This window comes from Phoxinus phoxinus (genome assembly GCF_949152265.1).
Source record: "Phoxinus phoxinus genome assembly, chromosome: 16".
Taxonomy (NCBI): Eukaryota; Metazoa; Chordata; class Actinopteri; order Cypriniformes; family Leuciscidae; genus Phoxinus; species Phoxinus phoxinus.
In genome coordinates, this window is record NC_136891.1 from 17,686,413 (window position 1) to 17,713,270 (window position 26,858).

General features: G+C 37.6%; 1 protein-coding gene across 1 annotated transcript in view; it reads right to left on the reverse strand.

Moving 5' to 3' along the window:
* rev3l (REV3 like, DNA directed polymerase zeta catalytic subunit) overlaps positions 1–26,858 on the reverse strand; it is an 85,773-nt gene that overhangs the window by 52,103 nt on the left and 6,812 nt on the right. The window contains exon 2 of the mRNA XM_079584878.1: positions 644–833. Within this exon, the coding sequence (XP_079441004.1) occupies positions 644–833 (190 nt within the window). The remainder of the gene's footprint in view (positions 1–643; positions 834–26,858) is intronic.

Genomic DNA, 26,858 nt, shown 5'->3' on the forward strand with positions numbered 1-26,858 from the left:
GGTGCGACTGCAACCAGAAAATATATAGTTCAGTTCTCGGGGGACCGCCCTGGTGGCTAGTTCTTATAACAGAGTTCCTATAAATACCCGTAGTGAAAGACCCTTAAGTTATCGTAATTCACTGCACTTTGGGCTTTCACATGCTTCGTCAAGTTTAATTTGTTGGACTGTCAGGCGGCTTTTTGTGCACGTACTCTGAGACAGAGCGGAAAGCAGAGAAGCCAAAGTATACTTTGGGCATCTAGTGCATGCTCAAACACACACAAATGTGTGTCAAAATGTTTGTCTTGGCAAGTATTTATGTAAACCGAATCGGTTTTGTTTTTAGTGACCGTAAATAGTTAGGAGAAAATCTGATTCCGAAGCGTGGCAGTACTGGATCCGTGCATTAGGTCCTAATATCCATCTAATACCTGCTGCTGTCTGTGTCCTTAATGTTAATCAAATAACAAAAGACAAACTTGCACACAAAAAAACTTGCAAAATTGTCTTATAAACCAACATGAAAAAGAATCATGATAAGATCATGGTCTGTGACATTGCATGAAAAAAAATTGTGATATGGTATTTTTGCCAAATCACCAACTCCTAGTAGCCATCCAAGCAAACACTAGTGTGCACTTGCGTGCCTTTTTACACGTACATGCCAGACACCAGAACCACTTTAAAGATGTGCTGCACATTAGATGAGGGGTTTCCCATGCTGACATTCAGGGCTCTGTCAATACTGTAGGCCACCTGTCGAAGGTAACGATCTGCTTCCTGTCCAAATCCGTCATACGGCACATAGATGTATGGGAACACGCCATGCAGATGAAGACATGTCTTCTGGCCTAGAAACAAAAGAGAAAAAGAAAAAGCATCAGCATCATCTTATGCGAGTGATGAAAAAAAAATTTCTTGAAATGAAGGTGCTTGAGAGATTGTGCACTTCTCTTCTCAAATAAGGTAAATTCGACTTCTGCAGTCTGTTCAACAGCACAACACTTCACTAGACTTGTGCCCATATCATCGTTTGATACATATCCTGCACTGTACAATGAATTTGAAAGCAATAAGCCACAAGAGGCCAAGCATTGCAGTGACTGCAATACAGTTATGGAGTGTTGTTAGGCACAATCAACTACCGGTAACTGCAGAAAGTCTGGTATCGTTACGTTTTTTAAAATCTCAGTATCGACCACAGAGGTATCCGTAGTTTCACTAAAACCAACAAGTAAAGCAATTTGCATACAAGAACAATACAACCATATAAGGTATTGTTTTTTGTAAAAAAAAATTCCTTTCTCTTGATAGTACTTGATAGGACAGTAAAGGGGGGGGGGGGGTTATGCATATTAGGGGAGTGCGATTTTGACAAAAAAAATTATACCTCGATATTTTGTCGATAACGATGAGTAGATGATTAGTGCATTATTGTGCTGGTAGATCACTCCTAAAGTTCTTGTTATTCTTCATATTCTGTGCGGTGGATAGTTCGCAGTAGTGACAAAAAAATAAGAAAAATGTAATTAACATTTTTTCATTGGCAGTCAATCGGAGCGTAGTACTCAAGAGTATTCCAAAGGGACCGCAAAGATTAATCGTGACAATGATGATCATATGACTTTAAAATAGGGCTGCACAATGAATCGCAATGAAACCGATAATTTTATGCGCAGCTTTGTTAGTGCAGCACGGCTGATCGATAGTAAATGCTGCTCCATCTGAATACCAGAGGGCGTCTCACGCAGACGTACGAATATGCCCCACCACAGAAGTAAGATAAAGCACATCATTCCAGGAAATCTCTATCAGGCATCTTACTATCGCTGTAGCTTAATAAACAGAAGATCGAAACGCTTTGATTGATTAAACATGACTTATAAACATACAACTGCCTTATTTGTGTAAAAAGCTACATCATCTCACAGAAGGATGCTCAACTGTCGTTATGAAGTGAGTTTGGAGTAAAAGCACAAGAGGTTCTGGACAAGAGGTTCATAAATGCTTCTCATGTTTGGAAAGATGTTTGACGCATGTTGCTTTTTTCAAATGCACGTTAAGTGATTTAAAGAGGAGGAGAGAAGAGGAGAACTGGCCCCCGACTGAGCCTGGTTTCTCCATTCGGTCACCTGATAGAGTTTTGGTTTCTTGCCAGTGTTGCCTTGGCTTTTGGCTTGCTAAATTGGGGACATTTAATATTCAACAATATTATTGATCTGCCTTACTTAAAGGAATGGTTCGGAGTAATTTCAACCTAGGGTCCTTTGCACCATGACCTCGAGTCAAACTTTAAATAAACTCCTGATGTACTAACAAACTTTCCAATGGCTTGTTTTATGAGTACATAACCTATTTGTACTACTGTAGAAGTTTGGTACCATTTCGGGCATTATTATTGGGGTAATTCACGAGATACAACCTTGGATCCATTAGAGCCTGCAAAGGAGTAATTTCAACCTAGGGTCCTTTAGGTTGAAATTACTCCGAACCATCCCTTTAAAGTGGACGATGACGCGATTTTCTTCTAGAAACAAACTTTTTTTTGTATTATTTTATTGTTAGCACTGTGAAGCTGCCTTGATACAATCTGCATTGTAAAAAGCACTATATAAATAAAGGTGACATGACTCACAGTGCTTTCAGATGGAGCAGCGTTTACAGAGCCGTACATCAATGACAAGCTGCGCATAAAAAAAATAATTGCAGCTTTTACGATTTCATAATTACGATAAGCCAAATTAATTAAAGTGCGATTTCATGTAAATTGCAATTAATCATGCAGCCCTACTTAAAAAAATATATTATTTTTTATTTTTATGATTGGTTATGGTTGCATTTTGCACTTATAATTTTAGTTGCGCGGTCTGGACGGCTTTCAGTCCTAAAGTGGCTTTGACAGCACACAGTGATGTCTGTAATGATTACTTTTATAATGAAAATACAGTAAGATCTGTCATATACATAACATGATACACTATTGAAATAGAATTGGGGCTGCAACAACTAATCGATAAAATCGATAATAAAAATCGACAACGAATGTCATTATCTTCCACCAGTCACATCAAATCACAGCACTGAATAACACATTTCTATGAACAAAATGCACCTAAAAATAGTGGAGGAAAAAAAGAGTGAGCTGTGTAACTGTGTACAAAGTGAATGTATATGTTCCTGGAGAACATACCACTTATCTGTTAACACTGAGTTTGTGTTTTTGTTTTTCTTTATCTTTATCATTATCTTCATTTTAAAGGGCACCTATTATGACATTTAAAGGGCACCTATTATGGAATTTTGAAATGTACCTTTCATGTAGTGTGTAACATAGATCTAAGTGAACAAAAACATCCTGCAAAGTTTGAAATATGAAAGTGCACCATATATAAAGTTATTGTCTTTCAAAAGTAAGAGTCGACTCTGAGTCATTTTTATGAATCGTTAGAAGACCGAAGCTTTTTCTCTGACTAGATGACGTCAACTTGTCAAGTTATTTGAATACGATACGCCCACTTATTGTGCTCCAAGGCCAGGTAAAATATCATGGCGACGAGACGCTGTGTTCTGAAGTGCGACTCAAAAGCAAACTTTTTTCATCTGCCCAAGGAGGAGCATTTGAAGTGGCTACAATTCACTATACCACAGAAGTGTAGTCCGAGCCTTGTGCTTTGTTCGAGCCATTTTGAAGACGATTGCTTTACCAACTTAAATGCAATCAAACTTGGATTTGCGAGCCGGGCTGATATTGAAGGAAGGTTCAGTTCCAAGTGTATTTGCATCAGCTTCCTCCTCCGTATCACAACCTGTAAGTGTTATTAATAATTGTTGCTTTTATGTTTTATGTAGCATGCTTAATAATTATTTTGTTTGTTGTGTAAGCACCGTTTAGCTTCTAGGTCTTCAATGGCAATTGTATTGAGATATGTAAAGTGTTTGTCGTTGTTTTCGGAGTTGTCTTAAAGAATAGAATAATACCTCGTAGTAACGTAACTGCATTTTTTTGTGTGTAAAAACGTTATGTTTATGCATCGGGCTAACGCAAACAAAGACTGATTGTGCTTTTACAATATGAACTCTGGGCTATGCTCGCTAACATAACATTAAATTCTTTATCTTATTTTTCGTTTTTTTACTACAAACTATAAAGCAGTGGACTATAATCATTATTATAACACAATTTAATTGATAAAAGCATCATTGTACTCCGTGTTAAAAATAAGTATTATCTCTGTAAACACTGCTGGGTCATCTGACCAATCGCAGATTAGCGTCTCGCAGAGGAGGGGTTTAGAAAACGAGTCGTTGAACGAATCATTTGAGAGTCGGTGAGCAAATCAGGAAAAATAAATGCATATTATACGACAACAAAAGTGTTTTTTGTCATTGCATGTAGGGCTGTCAACTTTAGTCGTTTAGTCGACTAATCGGTCGATGCCGTCTTGGTCGACTGACATTCTCATTGGTCGACCATGCAGTTGCATTTTTTTTTTTTTTTTTCACCAATAAAGAAATTTTCATTGATTTACTCCTTGATATTTATTCCTTATAAGCATTTATATATTACTGTATTCTAAATATAATTAGCATATGTTTTATCCCCAACTTTAAATGCTTTAATTTAGGCTATTTTGTGACAGCGCCACAGTTTAGCGCACCATGTAGAACAACGCAACACTCGGTAAGCGCACATGTGGCTGGCTGCACTGCTGCTTGCGCTCACTACGGAATAGAGGTAGTTTTGCTGTATTCACTCAGGTAGAACGCTACATCCGCTACTAATCAGAATTCCGGATTTTCCGACCTGAAAATGTGACCTACGTGAATCATGCAGACACTTTTCAACAAGGTGCATTCAGCGCTGCCGCTCCCACCACGCGCATCACATCACGCACTGTGCGTAGGGTGCCGAGTGCTGAGGGGGCAGCAAAAAATAGTCTACTGAAAAATCAATAATTATATTTTAATAATTATATTAAATATATAGCTCACTGATGCCTGCAAAAAGTTTCTCCCGGAATCTAGAGCGAGCGAGCGAGCGCGCCCGCGAGACAGAGACTGTGCTCCAAACCGCGCAGCGCGTGCACGGCAGAGGGAGAGAGAAAGAGACCGCGCGCGTGTGTGCCTCATGATGAAGTACATGTAAGACAAACTCTACATTATACCGCTTATTACATGACTACCTACCAAATAAATAAATAATTTGACACTAAAAATTGATTTTAAAAGGAGTTTATGGATTTAAAAACGATTTATATTGCTTCCGCTAAAGAAAATAGTCCGTCTCACTTCTCGTACTCAAGTAGAAGTACAGATACTTGGGGCGTCTCAGTATATTTTCCTGCTTTTTTAATTTTCAAAGAATTGTATTATTATTATATTTTTTTATGTATTATTGATGTTTTTCGTTTTTGTTTTATAAATGCTCTGACAAAATTAATAATGTTTAATCAAAATGCAAAACATCGCGTTTTTTTTTTTTTTTTTTTTAGTCGACTGATCGTTGCTCAGGACAGGACTTTGGTCGACTAAGCATTTACTTGGTTGACTACAGCCCTAATTGCATGCATGTAAAACTGTTGTTGGGGACTCCCTAAACAACATTAGGAACATTTTAAATGTCATAATAGGTGCCCTTTAAAATGTTCCTAAAATAAACCTTATATATATATATATATATATATATATATATATATAGCTGCAAGCAGCGATTACGGGCCCAAGCCGGTGCCATCGCTGCTTGCAGCTATATTTATTTATTTATATATATATATAAAAATCCACCACCCCGGTGCCTTTAGGGTTAAATTATATATATATATATATATATATACCGTATGTGTGTATATTTTTTTCCCCCTCCCTATTTTTAACATGTATATTATTATTCTATATATAATAATAATATTATATATACATATACATATATATATATATATATATATATATATATATATATATTATTAAAAGTTTTGGATGCTAAACTATTCTTTATTATAGGCTTTGTATTTCACTCAAGTTCCAATATTGAAAAATGATCCTCTTCAAATGCGCAAAAATGTGCTTTGAAACATCACAGTGGAGCGGTGCTTACTGTGAACGGCACAAACTGTACAACTGACTATTTAAACAGAGCAGTGTAATTTTTATATGTTAGGTTGACTATTTTATTAAGGCTATAATGAACATACTGCGATGTCAAGATTGCAATGCGTGTGTGTGTGTGTGTGTGTGTGTGTGTGTGTGTGTGTGTGTGTGTGTGTGTGTGTGTGTGTGTGTGTGTGTGTGTGTGTGTGTGTGTGTGTGTGTGTGTGCGTGCGTGTGCGTAAAAGACAAGCCAAGAGATTTCTTTATCTTTTAATGCAGGCAGAAATTTGCACGCAGCAATGAAAAGGTTAAAATCTTGTCACTGTAACAGACACCCAGCCCCACACACACACACACACACACACACACACAGAGAGAGAGAGAGAGAGAGAGAGAGACTGATGGAGTGACGGGGAGGGGAAGGACAGACAGAGGGAGACAGAGACAGAAAAAAAAAAAAAAAAAATCCTAATTGTGACAGAAAGTAGACTTTGATTATGTTTAAATATACATAAAAATGCCGTGTTGAATTAACTGAAATGAGTGTAGTTTAATAAACCGTTTAAAAGAAGAAAACATATGTATACATAGTATAAAACACTTGATGGCACAATATAACTATTTTTAATAGACTTTTCGAGCATGTTAAGGGCCCCAAAAGTGCCAGAGAATTTGCACACAGCAGAGAAAGGGTTAAACTAAACTAGCCCCCCTCCTCACACACACACACACACACACACACACAGAGACGCAGAGGGGCAGAGGGAAAATGCTCCAAAAAGTAACCAAAATTCAAACCAAAATATCTGACTTCCTGTTGGTCGGAGTTAATGACTGTAAATTAGAAAGTTGTCCGGCTCGGGGAGATAAATATAGATACCGATTTTTGTTACTGTAGGTAAAACTAATACCCCATTTTTGACTAAAGGTGGCGCTACTGAGCCCCTTACCACGCCCGTTTCTGAAACTTTGCACAAGTGTACTAGGCAATAAATGTAAAGTGTCTGTCGAGTTTCATGCAAATTCAAGCATGCTAAGAGTCTCAAAAACTTTAAAAAAGAATATTAAAGTTTGATGCGTTGCCATGGCAACAGTATTTAAGATATCAATAATCCTTTCACAGGTCTACATCTGCCGTGTGTTTACATTATACAGATTAAGTTTGAAGTAAATCAGTAAAAATAAGAGGGTGATTTCAAAGCATTTTGAAAGTGACACTTCCTGCTACCAGTTGGTGGCGTATAACTTTGACTCACAATAGTCACATCCATGTGATCGGCCTCTTACAACAAACACACTGCTGAAGTTTCATCAAGATCAGTTAATGTATGAGGATGTTATAACACACTTCCTGTTTCCAATATTCGCCATAAATTTGTTTCCTCGCCACGGCCAAACCGTTCGAGATATCAAAAATCCCCTGGCAATTTATCATCCTCCATGTCTTGACTTCATGCTGACCGAGTTTCGTGGTCATTGGATGAATTCTCTAGGAGAAGTGATTCAAATGCCAGAACATGCGTTTCCATACAACCCATAATAGCCGACTTCCTGTTGGACTGGCGTAAAACTTAGAGCACGAAAGTTGTTCGGCCCGATGAGATCTATATGTGTACCGAGTTTCATATTATTACATGCAAGCGTGTTTGATATATGGACATGTTTTTGAATCCCATTCCAGTGGGCGCTGCCGAGCCCCCCTGCCACGCCCGGGTACCAGCTTCAGTAAAAAACAAAAAAAAAAAAAAAAAATATATATATATATATATATATATATATATATATATATATATATATATATATATATATATATATATAAATAAATAAATATAGCTGCAAGCAGCGCCGGCTTGGGCCCTCCATCGCTGCTTGCAGCTATATTTATTTATTTATATATATATATATATATATAAAAATCCACCACCCCGGTGCCTTTAGGGTTAAATTATATATATATATATATATATATATATATATATATACCGTATGTGTGTATATTTTTTTCCCCCTCCCTATTTTTAACATGTATATTATTATTCTATATATAATAATAATATTATATATATATATATATATATATATATATATATATATATATATATATATATATATATATATATATAATTAAAAATTTTGGATGCTAAACTATTCTTTATTATAGGCTTTGTATTTCACTCAAGTTCCAATATTGAAAAATGATCCTCTTCAATCCTCTCCTTGATCCTGTGCAAATTCTCTGGCACTTTTGGGGCCCTTAACATGCTCGAAAAGTCTATTAAAAATAGTTATATTGTGCCATCAAGTGTTTTATACTTTTATAAGTGTTTTATATGGCCGCAGGTTCTGACCCGTGTGCAAAGTTTCAAGAGTTTTTGAGCACGTTAAGGCCCCCAAAAGTGCCCAAAAGGTAGTAAAATATAATAAAATCCTATGGAAAACAATAGTGCCTTCGCCTTTTCAAGGCTTGGGCCCTAAAAATGCAGTTACGTTACTACGAGGTATTACTCTATTCTTTAAGACAACTCCGAAAACAACGACAAACTTCACATATCTCAAAACAATTGTCATTGAAGACCTAGAAGCTACGGTGCTTACACAACAAACAAAATAATTATTAAGCATGCTACATAAAACATAAAAGCAACAATTATTAATAACACTTACAGGTTGTGATACGGAGGAGGAAGCTGATGCAAATACACTTAGAAATGAACCTTCCTTCAATATCAGCCAGCTCGCGAATCCAAGTTTGATTGCATTTAAAAAGCAATCGTCTTCAAAATGGCGCGAACAAAGCACAAGGCTCGGACTACACTTCTGTGGTATAGTTGTATATATGAATTGTAGCCACTTAGTCTTCAAATGCTCCTCCTTGGGCAGATGAAAAAAGTTGGCTTTTGAGTCGCACTTGAGAACACAGCGTCTCGTCGCCATGATATTTTCCCTGCTGGCCTTGGAGCGCAATAAGTGGGCGTATCGTATTCAAATAACTTGACAAGTTGACGTCATCTAGTCAGAGAAAAAGCTTCGGTCTTCTAACGATTCATAAAAATGACTCAGAGTCGACTCCCACTTTTGAAAGACAATAACTTTATATACGGTGCACTTTCATATTTCAAACTTTGCAGGATGTTTTTGTTCACTTAGATCTATATTACACACTACATGAAAGGTCAATTTCAAAATTCCATAATAGGTGCCCTTTAATGTAGGGATTTAAACTGTCCTTTTTACTTTATAGCTCTTTTGCATATAGGATAGATATATTCCCTATACATCATAGCACTCAGATGGTACGTTTGTTAGAAGGACAGCATTGGGAGGATGTGGAATAGTGTGTTTTGTCAATGAAATAAAAGAGAATATTTAGCTTTTTATCCGATTAATCAAAGGAATAATCGGCCAACTAATCGATTAACAAAATAATCGTTAGTTGCCTCTGTTTTAGCATGTTGTAACATGCCCTGTGAAGCGTGCTCTTCCACTAACATTCAGACTAGGCACATCAAGGTATATATAATACTTTCAGCTTTGGTCAAAGTCACCAATGGATTTCTTGATGGCTTCTGACTGGTCCAAATTTCCATTCTCATCCTTCTTGATATAAAAGCAGCTTTGAACAAGTTTTTTGTGTTAGGCGGGGACAGCTTTGAAGTGGTTTAAATCCTATTTTACGGGCCGTTCTCAATTCATTTATTTGGGTGGTTTCAAGTTTGAGATTAGCTCTGTTCTCACTGGTGTTCCCCAGGCAGTGTTGTTTTTGGCAGCCCTTTAAGTTTTAGTTTTAGTCTTAGTCTTTTTGACGAAAATGCTTTTTAGTTTTAGTCACATTTTAGTCACTTATAAACTTGATGGTTTTAGTCAAGTTTTAGTTGACGAAAACACAAAAAGGTTTTAGTCAATTTTAGTAAAAAAAAAAAAAAAAAAAAAGTAGTCTTTAACAAATTAATTTAGGTTAAAAAGTATTAGAAATGGGCTTAGGTTTGACAGGTTGCAGCAAGTGTTGCAATTCATAAAACAACAGTTAACCTTAAAACCTTTGCATAATAAACTAGACTTTCTGAATAATTCGATTGGTTGGGTCCTTGCATGCGCTTCGTGAGGCACACACGCACACTAGCACACTAGCACACACACGCAAGGTCTCGATCGCGGGCAATTCTGAAATTATCGTACATTATGAGATTTTTTTCATTATTGATCGTAGGCTACAGAGGTCAAAATGATCGTATTTATAGGCAGAAATGACATGCATTGTGAACGTCAGACTTATAATAATTTTCGTTCCATCTCGTCTCGTCAACGAAAACTCGAAAACGTCTCGTCATGTTTTAGTCACCTTAGAGCCATTTTTAGCTATTCATCGTAACGTTATCGTCATAAAAAAAAAGGTGCGTCAACGAAATAATTGCGTTATCGTCATCGTTGACAAAAACAACATTAGGGGCTTCTGCTATTTAATATTTATCTGTCACCACTTGGTCACTTGTTGGAATCGCTTTGCCTCATTATCGCTTTTATGCTAATGATATGCAGATTTATATACACTCAAAATCTGGTGAACACCCTGGTGTTGGTTTTTCTCTCCGGCTTTATTTCTGAGATAAAATCATGAATGAGTAATCATTTCTTGTGTCTGAACAGTGGTAAAACTGAAGTCATGCTCATTGGTTACCATCATCAAATTTCCAAAGCTGGTTCTCGGTCTTTACATTGACTATTTATGGCTCTGTCTTGGAGACTCCTTGTTGGCGAGGAACCTTGGATAAAGTTTCCGTATAAACATTGCATGGCTCCACATTATTTATCGGAATTTTGACATTCCTATATCCCAAATCGTAGATTGCGATCTTACAGAGGTGGAAGTAACGAATTACAACTACTTACGTTACTGTAATTAAGTAGTTTTTTCGGGTACTTGTACTTTTTTGAGTAGCCTATATTTTTAAATCTGTAATTTTACTTGTACTCAAGTAGATATTAAGCTAAGTAATCTACTTCGCTACTTGTAAAATCATATTTCGTTACTGAGTACAATTTGAATTGATATTCAAATCTTTGACCGGCATTTCGGTAGCCAATTAAAATATCTGATCGTAAATGGACCAATAAAAACCCTGATATTTGGACTGAAAAAAGCCGCCGCAGTCGGTGGTTTTTAAGAGCTGATCACAAGTGAAGGAGGCAAGTAGCTCAGGGTGATTGATGGCTGGACTGAAAGTTTGGAGAAACAACAAACTACATAGTAGTGTTGTCAAAATATCTATATTTTGATACATTTCGGACAATACTCCAATACTAATTTTCTACATGTAGCCCACACCGACATCAGCTGCGCATTCTCATTCTCTCATAGCGAGTTTGACACCCTCCCCTCAGCGCGGGATTGCGCATCATTTTATTCATACCTGCAGGTTTCTATGGCATATTTTAATGGCAAATGTCGCGAGCGCAATTGTAACGCGAGGGCACATTCATGTAATCAGAAAACTGGACGCGAGCTCTCAAATACAGGCCTACGAATAAATTACTACATTGTACATATTGAACTTAGAAATTCCAGTATCATGACCACTAATTAATGTCCTTCGTCAATAAGGTAAAAATGTGTTAAGTAGCTATTTTCTACATAAATCTGTGATTTGATTTAATGTTTATTGGTAATACATCAACTATCGACGGCTAAAAAGTAACTAGTAACTAGTACTCTGAGTAGTTTTTGAGAAGAGTAATTTGTACTTTTACTTAAGTACTTTTTTGACACCAGTACTTTTACTTGTAATTGAGTATTATTTCAGCAATGTAACGGTACTTGTACTTGAGTACAAATTTTCAGTACTCTTTCCACCTCTGCGATCTTCACAATCCAACTTGTTGGTTGTTCCTCATACACGCTTAAGATCTATGGGTGACAGGGCTTTCTCTTCATATGCTCCTGCCCTTTTCAATTCTCTGCCTTTTGAACTTAGGGAAACTCAGAGCTAAGACATTTTTAAAGGTAGACTTAAGACATTTTTTAAACTAGCATTTGTTGATTGATGTGACTTATTTCTTGAGCTATGTATTGCTTATTTTATGTACAGCGCTTTGAGAAGCTGCTTTTAAATGTGCTTTATAAAATAATATTATTATTATTTCAAGGCAACAAGTGCTTCATAAAGACAAAAGTCTGATTAAAAATCATGAAAAAACATCATAAAACAAAGTTTTAATATCTAAAAAATTTTACACTGGCAATTTTAGCAAAGCACTGCAGTAAATAATTTAACTAATGAAATGATTGGCAGCACAAATTTAATGTTTGTTTGTTACTATGGGTGGGCATTATGATGACCAAAATCTTATTTCACGATCAGTTATTTTTGTTTTATTATAACAAAAATACAAATTATATTATAAACTATGTTTTTCAGTAGGTTCAGTAAGAAATACTACAAGTTGAATAAATGTAAAAATACAACACTTGTCATGTTCACTTATGTTGTCTTGTTTTGACACTCTGTTCTGGTGTCATTAGTTCCTGTTTCTCAGCACAGTTTAGTTTCCATTTCCTTGGTTTCTGATTATGTCCTCATTTGTTTCTACGGTTACCTATTATGTTCACCTGTATCTCAGTACTTTGTTTGCCCTGTGTATATAGCATTTAGCTTACAGTCACGGTTGGTCAGTTCATACGTTGTGTGGAGTATGCTTGTTAAAATAAGTTTTATTTATCCCTTTGTCTTCATCAACAAGTCTTCAATATGAATTATAAATGAAAGATACAAAAGTTATTCAGTCAAGAGCAGTGAGTTTACTCTTTGTCTGTTTTTTGATTAACATTAATGACAGTCAGCAACAGGATTATACTGCTGTCACTAAGACCTAATGCACGGATCTAATATAAATCCAGTTTTCAAATGTTTACATCTAAAGTCTCCCCGTGGTGAGAATCAAGCTTTTAAATGTTTACATGTCTATGTGTTTTTTTTTATATGCTTTAAGACAAACCATGTGCAAATTCATAAGTCAACACCATTGCGGACTGCGGAGTATTTTCTCCTTAAAACTGCATTGAACAACCAAAGATAGTCTCAAAAACACAGTTTGAAATCGCTGGTGTTTCTGACGTCACAAACTACCTTGTAACCAATCAGGTCAACAACGTGCCAGCGGGCTTTAGCATATAATTAACATCGAACTAGCATGGGAGTCTCGAAAGATGCCACGTTATCCTAGAGTAGTTTTTTGTTTATATGAAAAATCGGGTTGATTTAAAGGGTTAGTTCACCCAAAATTGAAAATAATGTCATTAATGACTCACCCTCATGTCGTTCTAAGCCCGTAAGACCTCCGTTCATCTTCGGAACACAGTTTAAGATATTTTAGATTCAGTCCAAGAGCTTTCTGTCCCTCCATTGAAAATGTATACGGTATACTGTCCATGTCAATTAAGGTAATAAAAACATCAGCGCACCAGATAACACGTCATCAGCGTCTTACGTCAGCAGCGTCACTGTGGAGTCGTGAAGGCGGACTGACAACAGACCCGGGAGAGAATACAATGCTGAATAAAGTCTTATTTTGTGTTATTTTTGGACCAAAAAGTATTTTCGATGCTTCAAAAACTTCTAACTAACCCACTGATGTCACATGGACTACTTTGATGATGTTTTTATTACCTTTATGGGTATGGACAGTATACCGTTCATACATTTTCAATGGAGGGACAGAAAGCTCTCGGACTAAATCTAAAATATCTTAAACTGTGTTCCGAAGATGAACGGAGGTCTTACGGGTTTAGAACGACATGAGGGTGAGTCATTAATGACATTATTTTCAATTTTGGGTGAACTAACCCTTTAAGAATATAGTGGGTGTATGATGTATGTTACGATGAACTATATGCCTTTTTCCACTGATGTTCTGAGTTGTTCAAAGCGTTTCTGATGATCGTTAGAAGTCAGATTGAGATGGCGAATGGGAACATAGTTTGTGTAACATTAGCAACACATTAGTAGCCGTTTGATAACTTAGTCAAGCAAAAGGCTAAACATATTAATTATTGTTATGTGTCCAACGTTGTAAAGAGCGATACCATTGTGCAGCATTTACCTCAGTAAGTTGGCCGAGTGAATCTGTGAGGTGGCGTGATTGGAGGCAGGGCTAATTAGCATATTCATGGATCCGCATATACTAAATCAAGCAAGGGTATAGAGTTGCATTCAAGCTTTAAGAAATGATGGGGATAAAAATAAATGATGAATTTAATGATAAATGATAAATGATGTTTACAGGAAAAAAACATGTAATTTTGGCGATTAAAATTTAGTTTTAAGGGATACAATTAAAAATGTTTCATTATCATACAGAAGTAAACTGTAAAGGGTCTACATTTTTTTAAATTAAACTAACAACAACAAAACTTGAGCGAGTCCCAGAAAGTAAGCGAAACTTAGAGCAATGGATCTCGCAGCGATGTTATTAATTCATTTCTGTGGCTAATTCAAAGGATTTATTCACTGGATCTCCCAGCGCTGTGTAGTAACGGTCTCGTGTGATCGAGATTGGCCCGCGACTGGCGTGGCGAGTAGCTCGCTGTGCTGTCTATTATTGCTCCGAACTAATAAACGGTCCATGAAGCACAAATGAGTAGCGCAGTTTCGCTCCGCTTTCATTTCGCTTGCAATTCGATACTGGGCAACGTTGTGGCCAGGCCAAACCTATATCAAAATTTGGTCGCACTGGCAGGAATTTGGTCACAGTCTGGAGCCCTGCTAGGGGTGTGCGATATTACGATTTTTGATCGTGGACGATTAAAATGTCTCCACGATCTGCTTTTGAAGAAATATCGTAGGATCGTCCATTTTATCAGTTTGCAGTTCTGGCGCCTCCGTCTCAACATACTGTACAGCGCGACGTATATCCACATGAAATGCAGAGGAACGGGACACTGTAGTTCATAAAAATTAATTATTTGCATGTGCTTTAAAGCCTTGCCGGTTAAACATGTCATTCGCTGCTGATGCGCTATTCTAACGAGCGCTTTGAGCGCAAACATCCGACGCGCACATGCACTAAAAGCCGGTCTAACAGCGCCCGTTACTGAACTAAGTTATCTTTCGAGTCTTATTGCGCTAATACTGTCAAATACACACAAGGTTTACATAAACAAAGTTGGGTTATGTCTAAAGTGAAAGAACAATAGAAAAAATGAAGAAAAAAAATCTGCTTGTCAAATGCGTGTAGACTCGTTGCGCCGCGTGGCTAACCGGGCGGTTGCTGGTCCCCATTGATTACCATAGTAGGAAAAAACTATTATGGAAGTCTCTGTGGTACATCAACTGTGTGTTTACCCACATTCCTCCAAATAACTTTTATTTTCAACAGAAGAGGGAGACTTATTCTGGTTTAAAGCGGCTTGAGATAATTTACATTTTTGGGAGAACTATCCCTGTTAATAAAACAACAAAATACAAAGAGCATCTCACTCACTCTTGACTGAGAACTTTAATAGTAGCTTTAATAAGAATCAATGTAAAATTTATACAGTGAAGTCGATGTTGTGTTTTATTTTCATATTTGTTCATTTAATTACTTTCTTCAATGCTGTTAAATACACCTAGCTGAAAAAATAAAGCACTGTTAATTTGTATATTAAGTTGTGTATGTGTATCTTTGTTCTTAATTTTTAATAACAAAGACAAATATTTTTTATCTTCGCCACTTTGGCCTAAATGTCTGTCATTCTTTTTTATTTTATATTTTGTTACCTAAGGCTTTGTTTTTAAAATAGGGACATTAGTTTGGCTGTGATGCTCAGTCACTTGCAAAATAGTAAAACCAACATGAAAAGGAATCGTGATTTTCCTGAAAAAAATCGTGATATGATATTTTTGCCATATCGCCCACCCCTAAGCCCTGCATATAAACGTGCGATTAGTCGACTAATCGCTTAAATGAACTAATACTAGTCAGCAAGAAAAATCATTAGTCGAGGGCAGCCCTACAAAAAAGAACAAAGCAATTTCAAAAAATCCCTGGTGGCCCTTTCGGGCAGGCACTCTATTTTGATAGTCCGAAATGTATTTAACAAGCCCGAAAAAAATACAAACAATGATGTAGAAAATTGTATAGGAGTCAAAACAATCAAAAATATTTTCAAAACACAAATATATCAACAATTGTATATAAAATGGTCAAATTACAATATTCAGTAGAAATATGCATTTTGTTTTAACTGAACTGAAATTTTCAGTAGAACTGACATACCGGTGTAAATCCATGCACCTCTTAACAACAACATTCACACACGTGCACACACAGAAGTGTTTTCTCAAATTTCTCCACTGCACATGCACTCTCCATCACTTAGCATTAAACAACACTCCTTTAAAGGGGGTGGCAGCAGCAATTGTCTTTACCAAATGACAGAATAAGAGAAGGCGAGGTGGAAAGTCTTAAATTCATATGGTCACGGCATTAAACTATGGGAGGGATTGCTTTCTTCTTACATTTTTTTTAATTGAAGAGAAGGCATTGTTTTTAGATTAGAGTAGATTGCACAACATTCATTGAACAGAATGCAGAAGGGGTGTAACAGAAGGGGTGTAACAGATCGTTGTTGATCCGTGAATCGTATGGACCAGGCACCACGGATCGGCATGCAAAAGCGCCTCCTTTTGTCTCATGGACAGGCAATGGTTGAAAGGGGGTTTTCTGTAAACAAAGAGGTAGAAACATGCAACATGAAGGAAGATACAGCAGTTGCACAGAGTCTGAACTGTGATTATGTGCCTTTAAATCAAAAGAGTTACTGAATGCAGCTAAATCAGCAAGATCAAGATACAGACTCCAGCTGGATGAGGAGAGCAAGAGAAAAGCCAATGAACTGCAGTCAAAAGAGGAAGGCAGCTGAGGAAGACATTCAGCAACTGAAAAAAATATAAGTTAGTGCATCTCTGGAAAATGATGCGGACTTCTGTGCTGAAGAGGCAGAAAGCGAGTCCGGAAGTCAAATGGCAAAGCTCATTAGCAAATCAAACGCACTGTGGATGAAATCAACTGTCTGGTTGAAAGATTATCAGAAGGAAGAATTTGGAAGCAGAAATTCTGAAGAAAGTTGTTCAACATGGACACAATAATTGTCTTGGTTCTTCAAAATATTTACAATTCGGATGAATTTGGGCAATCTTCAAAATAAAGAAAACAAATTGAATGACTCTTTGTTCCTAGTTTGTGCCCACTTCTAGGACAAGATATTTGAATTGAAGAAGAGGGAGGTTTTCACAAAAAAGAGAATTTGTGCTCATTTTGTTGAGCTTCCTAGTTTTAATGGCCAAATTGTTTTTAAATAGATTTTTGTTTTTCCATGTTTGATGGAAAAACAATTAGATACTATTTTGGATGCGTCTAGCCTAGTTAATTCTTTACATGAGTCGGTTCCGGCTGAAGTAGAGCCCGTGCAGCAGGGCAGATGGGTGACAGTGAGAGATCGCTCTAGTCGCGGATCAAAAAAACACTTTTCCGTTCCGATAACAAATCGATTTGCCCCGCTCAGTGAAACACCCACTGAGAATTATTCTGATTGTGCCCTAGTTATTGGCGATTCTATTACACGGAACGTGAAAATAGAGACACCAGCCATCAGTCACATGTTTGCCGGGAGCCAGAGCGCCTGACATCAAAGCAAATTTGAAAGTGCTGGCTAATGCTAAACGTAAATTCTCTAAGATTATTATTCACGTCGGCACTAATGATGTTCGACTCCGCCAGTCGGAGATCACCAAAATTAATATTAAAGAGGTGTGTGAACTTGCAAGTACGATGTCAAGCACTGTAATTTGCTCTGGCCCCCTTCCTGTTCGCCGGAGTGATGAGATAGTTAGTAGATTGTGTTCACTCAATGGCTGGCTGTCTGGGTGGTGTCCACGAAATAATATAGAATTCATAGACAATTGGAAAAGTTTTTGGGGCAAACCTGACCTGTTGAAAAGAGATGGTATTCATCCCTCCTGGGATGGTGCTGCTCTTCTCTCTAGTAATTTGGCTCATAGTCTTAGAGATAAAACATGACAATCTGGGGCTCAGGTCAGGAAGCAGACAGACTGGCTTAACCGACCGTCTGCTAGCAGCCTCACGTCACCAAGGTCAGATAAATCCCATCACATAGAGCCTCTTTCACCTAGATATCATCATATAGAGACAGTGTCTGTTCCCCGAACTTGGAAATCCAAAATACGTTCAAACCCATCTAAGGTTAAAAATGTAACTGATCTTCAACAAATAAAAAACCGATATAATACAAATGAGCAAATGATAAAGCTTGGGTTGCTGAATATTCGATCTCTTACTTCAAAAGCGCTAATAGTTAATGATATGATTACAGATTATAACCTAGATGTGCTGTGTTTAACAGAAACCTGGCTAAAACCAAACGATTACATTGCTTTAAATGAGTCAACCCCACAAGATTACGGTTATAAACATGAACCTCGTCTGAAACGCAAAGGAGGAGGTGTTGCTGTAATTTATAGTAATATTTTCAAAACCACTAAGAAATCTAGTTGTAAATATAATTCTTTTGAAGTGTTGGTGCTTAATGTAAAAATATATAGTGTAAACGATAAATCACGTTTGAAAATTCTGCTGGCTACTGTATACAGGCCACCAGGGCACCATACAGACTTTATCAAAGAATTTGCGGACTTTCTATCAGAATTAGTATTGGCTGCAGATAAAGTACTAATTGTTGGTGACTTTAATATACACATTGATAATGAAAAAGATGCATTGGGATTGGCATTTAAAGACATTATAAACTCAATTGGAGATAGACAACACGTGTCAGGACCGACTCATTGTCGTAATCATACTCTAGATCTAATACTATCACATGGAATAGATGTTGATGCCGTTGAAATACTGCAACAGAGCGATGACATCTCAGATCACTATCTAGTCTCGTGTAAATTACATTTAGCCAAGGCTGCAAAGCCGACTCCGTGTTATAAATATGTTAGACCGATCACTTCTGCCACTAAAGATTGCTTTATCAATAATCTTCCTAATCAGTTTCATCATCTCAGCATCCCGGATATCTTAGAAGAACTTGATATTGCAACAGAAACTTTTAACTCTCTCTTTTCCAGCACTTTAGACAGTTGCTCCGCTACGCTTAAAGAAGATTAAAGAACATAGTCCAACGCCGTGGCACAACGAGCACACTCAGGCCCTTAAGAGAGCAGCCAGAAAAATGGAGCGCAACTGGAAGAAAACAAAACTAGGTATTTCGGATTTCATGGAAGGAGAGCTCGATTGCTTACAGAGAGGCTTTAAAAGCTGCTAGATCTGCTTATTTTTCAACCATATTAGAAGAAAATAAACATAATCCTAGGTATTTATTTGAAACAGTGGCTAAACTAACGAAAAAGAAAGCTTCAAGCCCAGAAGTTTCCAAGCAACACAGCAGTAATGACTTTATGAACTTCTTCACTTATAAGATCGATAATATCAGGGACAAAATTATAACTATGCAACCGTCTAATACAGTATCGCATCAGGAAGTGCATTGTAGTCTCCCTGAGGGAAAATTTGATTCATTCATTGCTATAGGAGAGGAAGAATTTTGCAAACTCGTCAAATCATCTAAATCGACAACGTGCATGTTAGACCCTACACCAACTAAGCTGCTGAAAGAGATGCTTCCAGATGTCATAGATCCTCTTCTTAATATCATTAATTCATCTTTGTCTCTAGGATACGTACCAACAACCTTTAAGCTGGCTATGATTAAACCGCTTGTTAAAAAACAGCAACTTGATCCTACATAACTAGTCAATTACAGGCCGATCTCTAATCTGCCATTTCTGTCAAAGATATTAGAAAAAGCAGTATCCTCACAACTGTGTTCCTTTCTTGAAAGAAATGATATCTGCGAGGATTTTCAGTCCGGATTTAGACCGTACCATAGTACCGAGACAGCTCTCGTTAAAGTCACAAATGATTTGCTCTTATCATCCGATCGTGGTTGTATCTCTCTATTAGTATTACTTGATCTTAGTGCTGCATTTGACACCATTGACCACAACATCCTTTTAAATAGACTCGAACATTATGTTGGCATTAGTGGAATTGCACTAGCATGGTTTAAATCATACTTATCTGACCGTTATCAGTTTGTAGCAGTAAATGAAGAGATGTCTTATCAATCACAAGTTCAGTATGGCGTACCACAAGGCTCAGTACTAGGACCGCTGCTGTTCACTCTGTATATGCTACCATTAGGAGATATCATTAGGAAACATGGAATTAGCTTTCACTGTTATGCCGATGATACTGTATATTTCTTCAAAACCTAACGAACCCTACCAATTCACAAAATTAACGGAATGCATAGCTGATAAGGGTGTCACGATTTCGATTTTAAATCGAAATCGATCGAAATTAAGTCACAATCTCGATCATCGAATTAAAAATGGAATCGTCGATGCTGCCACGCCCCCATGTCACGTTCGGTCAGCTTGTCAAGCAGAAAAAAACGCGTGTTGAAATGCTGCGAGTCACGCACACACCGGTTGAGAAGCGCCGCTGCGCGTCTATGACAACTCAAGGTATCGTACACCGGACGCGCACTTTCATGTGGCCTGCAATATTATGTTTAAGGACATTATGGAATTAAGATCATGTCTAGTATGAGGCTACTGTACAACGTTGCTTAGTCTGCACTTTATCTCAGAGAGCGTCCGTTAACTGAATGTATCCTGAAAATCCGATAATATCAGCCATTTTCATTCAACAGCTGATTTCTGTAAATGAATGTAAAACATGTATATTGCAGCAAAGTCATAACGACGATTTGAGACAAATAAATGTATATAAAATGTATTAATTTATAATAAATGTAATATAAAACTATGTGAATGGCGCTCTCTGGCGCGGCAGGATTAATTTTGAACAAGGTCCTGAGCCGTTGCTGGGCGCTGCGGACAGACGGCGAATGGCGCCGCCGGTGTGTGTGTGTGTGTGTGTGTGTACACTCAGAGAATAAAGTGTTAGAATTTTAAAGACGTGGCTCTGCGCGACGCATAGATTTATCTGTTAAACTGTTTGTTTGTTTGTTTGTTTGTTTTGTTTTGTTGTGAACTTGAATGTCATCTTCTGTGAAGAAGACTGCAGTTACAAAAGAGAAACTAGATCGCAGGTTATTTTGCTTAAGTTTCCAATTGACTGAAGATGTATTGTTACATTATGTTCTTAATAATGTTTTAAATTTGACAGATATTGATCAGATATTATGCATAAAAGTTTGGTCTAAAAATGGCATAGCAACCTGTGCTTTAAAAAAAAAAAAAAAAAAAAGAGTAAAAACCGAGAATCGAATCGAACTGTGACCTTAGAATCGAAAATGTAATCGAATCGAGGATTTGGAGAATCGTGACACCCCTAATAGCTGATATAAAAAATTGGATGACTAGTCATTTCCTACTACTAAATTCAGAAAAAACAGAGATTCTAATTATTGGACAAAAAACTTCCACACGTAATAACCTAGAGTACTGTCTAACACTTGATGGCTGCTCTGTTAAAGGGCACCTATTATGACATTTAAAATGTTCCTAATGTTGTTTAGGGAGTCCCCAACAACAGTTTTACATGCATGCAATGACAAAAAACACTTTTGTTGTCGTATAATATGCATTTATTTTTACCTGATTTGCTCACCGACTCTCAAATGAATCGTTCAACGACTCATTTTTCAAACCCCTCCTTTGCGCGACGCTAATCTGCGTTGATTGGTCAGATGACCCAGCAGTGTTTACATAGATAATACTTATTGTTTAACTAGGAGTACAATGATGCTTTTATCAATTAAATTGTGTTATAATAATTATTATAGTCCACTGCTTTGTAGTTTGTAGTAAAAAAACTAAAAATAAGATAAAGAATGTAATGTTATGTTAGCGAGCATAGCCCAGAGTTCATATTGTAAAAGCACAATCAGTCTTTGTTTGCGTTAGCCCGATGCATAAACATAACGTTTTTACAACAACAACAAAAAAAAATGTAGTTACGTTACTACGAGGTATTACTCTATTCTTTAAGACAACTCCGAAAACAACGACAAACACTTCACATAGGCTATCTCAATACAATTGTCATTGAAGACCTAGAAGCTAAACGGTGCTTACACAACAAACAAAATAATTATTAAGCATGCTACATAAAACATAAAAGCAACAATTATTAATAACACTTACAGGTTGTGATACGGAGGAGGAAGCTGATGCAAATACACTTAGAAATTAACCTTCCTTCAATATCAGCCGGCTCGCAAATCCCAGTTTGAGTGCATTTAAGTTGGTAAAGCAATCGTCTTGAAAATGGCGCGAGCAAAGCACAAGGCTCGGACTATACTTCTGTGGTATAGTTGTATATATGAATTGTAGCCACTTAGTCTTCAAATGCTCCTCCTTGGGCAGATGAAAAAAGTTTGCTTTTGAGTCGCACTTCAGAACACAGCGTCTCGTCGCCATGATATTTTCCCTGGCCTTGGAGCGCAATAAGTGGGCGTATCTTATTCAAATAACTTGACAAGTTGACGTCATCTAGTCAGAGAAAAAGCTTCGGTCTTCTAACGATTCATAAAAATGACTCAGAGTCGACTCTTACTTTTGAAAGACAATAACTTTATATACGGTACACTTTCATATTTCAAACTTTGCAGGATGTTTTTGTTCACTTAGATCTATGTTACACACTACATGAAAGATAAATTTCAAAATTCCATAATAGGTGCCCTTTAAGTCTTCGTCATCGGTTAGGAACCTGGGTATGCTCTTTGATACCAATCTTTCATTTGAAAGTCATGTGTCTAGTATCTGTAAAACCGCTTTCTTCCATCTTAAAAATATATCTAAATTACGTCATATGCTCTCAATGAATAATGCAGAACAATTAGTTCATGCGTTTATGACCTCAAGGCTAGATTATTGTAATGCTCTACTGGGTGGTTGCCCTGCACGCTTAATAAACAAACTACAGCTAGTTCAAAACGCAGCAGCTCAAGTTCTTACTAGAACCAGGAAGTATGACCATATTAGCCCCGTTCTGTCAACACTGCATTGGCTGCCTATTAAACATCGTATAAATTTTTAAATATTGCTGATCACTTACAAAGCACTAAATGGTTTAGCTCCGCAGTACTTGAGCGAGCTCTTAACGCATTATAGTCCTTCACGTCTACTGCGATCTCAAAATTCCGGCCAGTTAATAATACCTAGAATATCAAAATCGACTGCTGGCGGTAGATCCTTTTCCTACTTAGCACCAAAACTTTGGAACAGTCTTCCTACCATTGTCCGGGAAGCAGACACACTCTGTCAGTTCAAATCTAGACTAAAAACACATCTCTTCGGCCTAGCATACACATAACACATTATAGACTTCTATAATTAGGCTGCATAGTTTAGAACAGCCGGGACCGGGAACACTTCCCGTAAATCCTGATGTACTTGGTACATCATAAGAAGGATGACGTCTACGCTAATATTAGTCTCTCTGTCTATCCCGAGGTTTACCGCTGTCCACCGGAACCAGGCCGTATCCAGATCTGATGAAGGACCAGCGCAAGGACACGACGACGCCGCTGACCTGAAGTGTCAACCAGTCTCTCCTCCTCTCCACTCCGACTTCAACCAACCGGAACTGGACAAATACTCTGATTCATTCTGAACTTCATACACTGTTCACTCATTGGCCAGAGGAGAACTGGCCCCCGACTGAGCCTGGGTTCTCCCAAGGTTTTTTTCTCCATTCTGTCCCTGATGGAGTTATGGTTCCTTGCCGCTGTTGCCTTGCCTTCTGGCTTGCTTAGTTGGGGACATTTAATATTCAACAATATTATAGATCTGCCTTAAAGGTGGACGATGATGAAATTGTTTTTTGTATTATTTTCATGTTATCACTGTGAAGCTGCTTTGATACAATCTGTATTGTAAAAAGCGCTATATAAATAAAGGTGACTTGACTTGATTGAGAGATTGCTTGTATTCTATTCAAGGGCTTGGACATAAGTTCTAGGGTGTTGTTAAAAGTCCCTTTAAAGTCAAAATTAACTATGTGTTTTTGTCACACCACCGAAAAATGTGTTATTAGCCACCCAGTCAAATTTTAATGATAAAAAAAGCCGGCAAGTACATAAAATAAGCCATCAAAAAAATTAGCAGTAGTCTCTGCTCTCAAACGCTGGGTTCAGTCCGCTGGCTGCGCTGAAACACTCATTGGTGGGCACGCACTGCCGATGATGGCACCAGTAGTCGGCACGACGGGAGAATGAGGGCCGAGGCGGGAGATAGTCGGTTTGGCCCCATTCACCAGTAATAGCGGATTATCAGTGAATCCCAATTGTGTCCGACTAAAGTTTATAAAACTATCCCGTGTAAAATGATCACTTCAGAGGCGGGTTTTGGCGGTGATCCTCAGCTCTCCATCAAGGTGGCTCTTCACAAAATTAATCCACTTCTTCATGATGTGATCGCTTTTCGAAAATTTAAATAAGGACACCGGTCTGTTTTGTACGTGATCGCATCCAGGTTGTACGCATTTCCGTGACAAAGGCATAGCTAGCTAGCAAACTATAGGCTGTAGTAGTAACTAATAGTACTGACAGTAACTCGCGATTGAGTAGGGGCGTGTCATCAAGTAGGGGCGTGTCCAGGAGCTCAGTGGCTCCAGTGCATCATCGAGCCCCCGTTTTAGCCCCGCCCAAAAAATCTGGAACACAGCAACGGTGAAAAACTGTTTAACGGTCTAACTCCAGTTACTTCAGTACTTCACTGTTCACAGTCTTTGTAATATGGTTTAGCAATACATTTCTAACTTTTATAATGCGTTTAGATTTTTTTATTTATTATTGCCTTTACAGGGACTTTAAACACTATTCAGGAGAGTCATAGGAATATAGCTGATACAATGGGTCTGATCAGAAGGTAAAGGTTCATTCCACGTTCTAGTGGTTGGAAACATGTATTCAAGCCTCAACATTAGTGCTGATTCACACACAGGGAATGCGAGCTCTCCATGGATTGTATAATTCATGTTTTCATAAGTATTTTTCTGGATCTCTTTCGCTATTTTAACATGCCTCTGTCTTCCTCCATTTTTCACTGCAGTCACACCAAGGGATGGAAGAATCACTTGCTTACACTATGTTAGAACAGTGCTATGACCGGGCTGGTTGCCTAGCAACTACAGTTGCTCACATATTGCTGGGATGTGTCTGAGTGAGCATGTGCTACCCTCTGGATCCAGCCGTGTGTGTGTGTGTGTGTGTGTGTGTGTGTGTGTGTGTGTGTGTGTGTGTGTGGCAGTCTCTCTCACCTAAAGCTCTGTCCTCTCAGGCAGTGGTTCTCTCAGATTCAGCTTAGACTTAAAGGCAGAATAGTTCCAAACAAACTCAGTTATTTTGACCAGAAAAAAAAAACAAGAAATAAAATAGTTTACATGTGGCATTTCAATTCTACATAGTACACAAGACACGCTTTCTCCCTCTTTTTCTCTTACACATGCAAAGAGGGAGAAAGCAAACGCTCTCTCAGCCAAACAATGGTAAATTGGGGCACACTTCAGAATCTCGCCGGAAGTAGGTAATCCGGGTAATTTTTGCCTACTCTTTTGTGAGTACAGTGAATTCAGACTTCTTTTGTCAGATACTGTTTTTCACTTACCAGGCCTATATAGTAGAGAACTATGCGATTTCGGATGCAGCCACAGTCATTCATTCAGTGCTTAACATGGCGAATGCAGGAGTGCCTTAAAGTTACAGTTGAAGGAACAGTCACTGTCCCGATCGGGCCAGTCCTGCCTGGTCACGAAAATTCAGCATTTGCACGCGTTTTCAACCTTGCCAATTTAAGCATTAATGCACAAGAAGAGAACTCGCACACGTTGTGTGAGAAGGTTTGTGTGCGCACGTTGTCTGAGACACAACTTTCTGTGTGTGCTTCAGCTCCAAGTTTCAGACAGTGTGCAAATAATATAATTATTAGTAATAATTAATAGTAGTAATAATAATAATTATACTGCCTGACTCAGTATAAAACTGATTTTCAGCAGGTTCCTGCTCTGCAGAACATAAATACCACATACACAACAAAACTCCTAGACAAGACAACAACAAACACACAAAACAAGAAAATTAGTATCAGGGGGAGGCCATAAAGCCATCTCAGTGGTCACAGATATACCTGTCAGAAGGGCAGAAGTTCATTTGTAACAGATCTCGTAGTGCACTCGAATCTTGAGCTGAGTTTTGGGACCAACGCAGTCAGTGCTCCTGAAGTGCGTCCATTTAAGATTTGATAATACAAGTTTATCCCATGACTTATTTTATAGTTCTGAAATGTCAAGGCATTACTCAAAGATAGTGCTATACAGTGGTGAGTCCAGGGTTCCAGGACTATCTTTCACATTCTACTTTTGCTTGAACGAACAAATTCACTCAGATTGATCTCAAAATCTCTGCCTTGGCTAGTATCCTAGTAAACATAGCCGGTTATGGCATAAGTGAAGGTAAACAGTAAAGACAATGCATGTACCATATTGGAGCCGTACATTATTCTTAAAGTGACAGCAGCCTAATATTCATTCTGCTGCATTAATCAAACTACAAAAGACAAAGAAATCACTCTATGCTCTTCACTGAATAACTTTAATAAAGTTTAATAAAATTTAATAAAGTTTAATAAAATTTAATAAAGATTAACCTTTAATTTACAGTGAAGATTATACGCAATGTTTTACATTAGGCT